This window comes from Bidens hawaiensis, unplaced genomic scaffold (genome assembly GCF_021521415.1).
Source record: "Bidens hawaiensis isolate Kalapana, Puna unplaced genomic scaffold, B.hawaiensis_p1.1 tig00000296_1, whole genome shotgun sequence".
NCBI lineage: Eukaryota > Viridiplantae > Streptophyta > Magnoliopsida > Asterales > Asteraceae > Bidens > Bidens hawaiensis.
In genome coordinates this window covers 399,860-406,001 of record NW_027491024.1, presented here as the reverse complement: position 1 = coordinate 406,001, position 6,142 = coordinate 399,860, and the positions used below count along the sequence as shown (strand labels likewise).

At 36.0% G+C, this 6,142-nt stretch overlaps 1 protein-coding gene across 1 annotated transcript; it reads left to right on the top strand.

The window, feature by feature from the left end:
• Positions 1–290: 290 nt before the first annotated feature.
• LOC143620403 (homeobox-leucine zipper protein HAT5-like) lies at positions 291–2,614 on the top strand. The gene is made up of 4 exons (XM_077092116.1): positions 291–378; positions 412–612; positions 1,278–1,639; positions 1,928–2,614. Exons 2-4 carry the CDS (start codon positions 510–512, stop codon positions 2,345–2,347), a joined length of 885 nt encoding a protein of 294 aa, XP_076948231.1. The 5' UTR covers positions 291–378; positions 412–509; the 3' UTR covers positions 2,348–2,614.
• Positions 2,615–6,142: the final 3,528 nt, after the last annotated feature.

The window sequence follows — 6,142 nt, the reverse complement described above, 5'->3', positions numbered from 1 at the left end:
TGTAACGTTTTGTATTTCTTGATATTACGGTTAAAAGAAATAATACACACATTAAGAAAGCTATATTATGCAGTAGCATTCTAGTTTTACAATAAACTTGCCCACCATATTAATCTGTCAACCCGATTCGATTAACCCCTTCGATTAAAGATTAGATTATACATAATCAAGAAACCTGGTCGGCCCATTTTTCTCCCCATTCCATGATGTTCTTATAAAACCCATCAAACCCTTCTCCCCACACAAAATTCTCTCTCTACTTCTATTTCTATTCCTGCTCACATCATCCACTCTCACTCAACACTCTTTGCTTCTCTCTCTAAAACACACATTTTTCATGGTTTTCATAACCCAAATCAGCTTGTGATTCATGGGCCTGATCTCTCTCCACCAACACATGATTGTTATTCTAATCACTTGCTTTTTTAGACACAAGCCCCATCTCCCAATCATCATCTAACTTTGACCCAAAGTCAAATTTCAAAATTCAAGAAACTCATAATAAAACAATGGAGGGTGGAATTATGTTTCAAGCTTTGCTTCAAAACCAAACCCTTGGTTTCTCTTCTGATGGGTTTGATTCAAACCCATGGCCTTCCAACTCATTTCATGGTAAATAACACTAACTATATATGTATTTTTCTTATTTTTAACACCAAACAGTAGCGATGTGATCCGATATAAATGAAATTAACATGTTTATATTCTTTTTAAATTTTAAAGGAGAGTAATATAGTTTAAATACTATAGAGTAACATAGTATAATTACTTTAGTTATAACATAATTACCCATTGGTTTCCAACTTATGGTAATTATTTAATCCTATATATTTTTCTTATTTTTAACAAAAAAAAAACATGTATGGATCAAAAACAATTAAAAGTAATTAACTTAGTAAACGGAGAGAAGATAAGCAGAGTAATTATTATTAGTCTACGGTTTTGAAGTAGCTAAGTAAAAATTGCACTCATTATAGTATGGATGAGGTCGGTGCTGGTACCGTAAATATCGATCAGAAATACCTAAAAAATGGGTAGGGGTACCGAAGACTAAAATTCAGTAAAATACTGATACCGAACCATATTATACAGATCCCGTAACTTAAAAAAGCTCCAGTACCCGGCACCATTTTGTTCATCTCTATTCTCTAAGTCATAGCATAAAACGCTAGTTATTTGTACGTTTATTACGTTAAGAGCTATCGAAACACGAAAACAATATATAACTAACAAACAAACAAACGTAAAATAATCTAATTTTTATATGTATGTGACAGGAGATCAAGTGAGCAGAAAGAAGTCAGTTTCCGAGCAACAAGAAAAGGAGTACAATTCGGATGAGGACTACGAAATCGGTTTCCGGCAACCGGAGAAGAAAAGGCGGCTGACAGTTGATCAAGTTCAGTGTCTTGAAAAGAGTTTTAAACAGGAAAATAAGCTTGAACCGGAGAGGAAGCTTCAGCTTGCGAAAGAGCTTGATTTGCAGCCGAGACAGGTTGCGATTTGGTTTCAGAATCGCCGCGCCCGCTGCAAGACCAAACAGCTTGAAAAGGATTACGAGAGCTTGAATTCGAGTTACGATAAACTTAAATTGGAGTTTGATTCACTCCAAAAATACAATGACAAGCTGAAACAAGAGGTATATGATGGTAATATTTGCGTTTGTTAATGTATTATGAAGGGTTAGGCTATACGCACACCAGTTAGATATTTATAACTTTATAAAAATAAAATAAGATTTCGTACGAGCTGTTATACGGATGGTATGCAAAAGTTATACAGTCCGTCTAATATTATTGGACTGTATAACTTTACTTAAACTGACTTATGTGACATGGTGTGTGACTTGTGTATCTTTAGTAGCAAGTGTTTCATGATTATACGTTTGTAGGCTTTAATATATATATATTTTTTTGTTCATTTACAGGTTCAAATGCTCAAAGAAAAGTTACATGGAAGGGAGATAATGGAAAAAGATTCAACCCCAAATGAATTCCCCTCAGAAGAATTGGATTCAAATGTTGAAGAAACAAATCCAAATCAAGTTTCAATTCAAACATGGAGCAATGAGCCAAACGTGTTGATTTGCAAGCAAGAATATGCGAATTCGGTCTCGACAAAGAGTGACATAATCGACTCTTATAGCCCCGACGGAAACCATTCTTCATTTCTAGAGCCTTGTGACTCATCAAACGTATTTGAGAATCAATCAGATTTTTCACAAGACGAAGAAGATAATCTGACTATTCTTAGGTGTCCAAAGATCGAATATGAGCCATATATCGACGCTACTGAGGGTTCTTTAGAATACACTATGAACAATGAATCATTTTGGCCTTGGTCTTAAACGCGTTGATTGTTGATGGGGTTTGATTAAGATTCGGTAACACTTTTGGTTTGATCGAGATTTCAGGTCAATCGTTCGTTGGAGCAAAGTGTCATGAACCGTCTAAACAAATCACCCCACAACAAAGGGTAGCTTTTAGCTGTTTCCTTAAGAATTTTCTCTAGTTGTGATCAAATCCCATGATATTCCTAGGCATTGATCAATCTTATGTAGGATGCCAATAAAAATGTTGTTTTCATATTTAATCATACATAATATATTATATAAGATGTTTTTCTTGTTTGTGTAATTTTGTAGTTATTTACCTTGCCAATTTTTCGTTTGATTTGAATAACGAATCATATGCCTAAAAATGTTTGAAACACATACCACTGATTCCTCCTAGCAGAGGTTACAATCTAGAATCTTGTTCCTACTAGTTTTCTATCATACTCACTTAATGAAAATTGTAATTTTCCTAATTTCCTCGATTAATACATTGAGGACGGTGTTTTAAAAACCGGATCATATCATGTATTTTTTTTATTACTTTTGAGTTGAAGTTCTTTTTATGAAATTATAATGTTAACTAGTTGAACCATCTTGTTGGACCGATTGTACCATTTCTAAGGCTAAGGCCAACCTGATAGTGATACGGTTAGAAAACTGATTTTTAAAACACTAAGAGGATGGTGATTATAAGGAAATAAGAAATTACTACACAACTAAAACAGAGCTTATACTTTTGGAGAGTGTTGTCTTTTGTGTCGGCATATTTAAGTTCTTATACCAAAAAATGTAATAAACTAAATTGGCCAACTTAGTCATAATGTTTTTTCACTCGTGGTTGTAGGAATATTTTAGTGGCATTAGACTTCACATTATCACATATGAAATGAAATGAAATCGAATATAACTAGTTTTATATCAAACCGAATATTCTTGGTTATTCACTTACTATAATATGTATTGAAAGTTTAATATTGTTGAATTCATTATATTATATATTTACCAAATTATTCTAACTATAGCAAGACAATAAAAAACTATAATAAAAAACAATTGTTGAAAAATAGACTATTAATATATCTATTTAATGGCATATGACAACATAGTTTTGAAATGTAGCAAAAAAAAGGTGTGAAGAAAATGAGGGCTACTTATGCAAGGTCAAGTTCTATGAATGCTTCACTTGAATATATATTTTTTCTAACAAAGAAAATGACATTTTGCCTAATAAACTCTGTTCATTGTGTTGACGTCTTTCTTTTTAGTGATTTTTTAAAATTAGTTTATGAAATATTTATTGAAATAAAATCATGGCGGATGATCTAGTCATTTCTGTAATTGGGTTATACATTTTTTATTCTGTTCGAAAATTTACAATGGTTCTGGTTTTGGAATACAAATATGTGAAAATTTATGATAATGATGTCCTTTTTATATTTAAGTTGTATTGTTGCTATTGTTGTTCTTTGTCTAGACATGATCACGTTCGGACGATGGATCTATTCAGAAACACTTTTAACCTCGTTGGGTACTATACTAAATTACTAATATTACACTTGTTACATGTGACGGAAATTGACTAAATGCAAATAGATAAGGGTGATCGGGGATCCAAGAACTTTTGTAGACTGTGAAGTTAAATCAGAGGTAAATTAGATGCGTGAGTGAGTAATTGTTCTAATTAAAAGAAAAAAAAACAAATACTAATTACTTTGAGAACATAATTGTAGGTTTAACCGTAAAACTAAGTGGGAAAGATACACCTCTTTTTATTTTAGAAACATTTTTAAAAGTAACAATTCAGCTTCAAAAGACTTGTCATCGAGCTCCAACTTCAAAGGCATACCTTCAGACCATTTGACAAGGGCACAATGTATCCTTCATTTGGAGTATTTAATGTTTAGGTTAGTTTAAGCCCATTTAATATTGACTTTTTACAGGAAAAATTTGCGTTTTTTAACATCTCGCTGACTGAAGAAACACGGATTCACTCCCCGGGTATAGGTCCTGGATCCAATGAGTCCACAGGGTACAATATGATAATTACAGCCAAGATATGAGTATAACTTCCCAAAGTCCAATGACCGGAACCTGCAAAACAGACACCGTGAGTCTCGTTACAGGAAGGACAAGAGGGGGGGTCTTCCTATAACCACCCTCCGACGTGATTATCAGTAACGTTCGTTATGAAGAAAGTACTGAAGTAAATAGACTAGGGTATCATGGGAGTGAATGAATACCTCATAACATTTGACAAGGTATTTATAACCGAAGGATGATGGAAGATGATTGGGACAGCTGTCCTCTTCTAGAAGATATCTGATAACCGTCTGGACACGTGTCCTCTTGTGATAGGTTGAACTTTACGTCTCATGTGCATGAGTATAACAACCTGGACACGTGTCACCAAATGATAGGACGGATCGCACCCTGGCCATGTGCACGGTTATAACAACCTGGCTAGGTGTCCTTTATTCACTGGTTAGTATGTCACGCATTCCCCAAGTTAGAATCGTAAACCTTCTTCTAGAGAGTACTTGAGTGATGACAGTTGTCCCGCTGGCACTGTCTTCCGGATGTTTAAGCGGACAGATGTCCTGTCCTGCGGATGACTTTTGAGGATGCCAGGATGTTTCCGCGTGTGTTATGAGGATGTCCCTCCTCAATCGTGATATGCGGGTGATCCATGTGTCCCGCGGGTGTCCTACAAGAGGATTCTCTATGACCCGCGGGTGGTACTTAAGGGTATTTGGGTCTTTTTGGTACCCTACCTCTACAAGTCTCCCCGGTCCAGTGTTTCTTCCGTGTGAAGTCTTTGTGCGGGTGAAATTCTGGAGTTAATGTATGTTGGGGATTTTTGTTGTTCGGAAGTTAGGTAGAAAATATCTTCTGTTGGTATGGATAATCATGAAAAAGGACATGTTGACCACTCGTAGGCGCGTGAACAGATGATGGAACGTTTTTTACGGTTGTCACTGTACCCGACTATACAACTTTTTCTCTTTTTCGAATTTCCCGCGTGACGTGGCAAGTACTGGTTGGGTGGTGTTTTTCTCTCTCTACTGTTCATATCTCATCACATTAATTTCGATGGGTATAAATAAGGAGAGACTCCTTCTTTTCGAAGTTTTATCACTTTTTTCTTATGATTATCCTCATAGTTTATCTGAATTTTTCATACGTCTTTTCTTCTCTCTATTATAATGTCGAACGTACAAAATGAAGTCGACGAAATAGAAGTCTCGTGGGATTATGCAGAATACGAAAAACTGTTGGAAACTTATGGTATTCCACCTGAATGGGGACCGGAGTTCCCTTTTCCAGGTTCCATAGCCAGTTTCCCACCGCCTGGGAAAATGGCTGTGTATGCTGACTATTTCGTTCATGGAAATTTCCGTTTACTCATAACGAAATTTTTTGAGAGGTTTTTAACCGCCTATGGGAACCATTTATCTCAACTGCATCCGCGTGCTATGATGCGAATTCGTCATTATGAATTTGTATGTATAGCGCGAGACATGGTGCCTCATATTGATCGATTTCCTGTTTTTTACCGTCTTGCCAACCGGAACGGTTGGTATACGTGTCAAGGATTTTCCGACCGGAGCCTTGGGTATGAAATTGAAAAGTTGTCCACTGACTGGCGTAATAAATTCTTTTGGGTATCTGAGGATGTGGTGCCTCTTTCAATGGTTCGTCGCCCCGTGAATTCCGCCCTTCCGGAGGTTATCACAGCTGCTCATGAGGGTCAAGAGTGGTATCATGTTCTTACTATGGAACCCTCACCTATGCGTGCGTTGCCGGAGG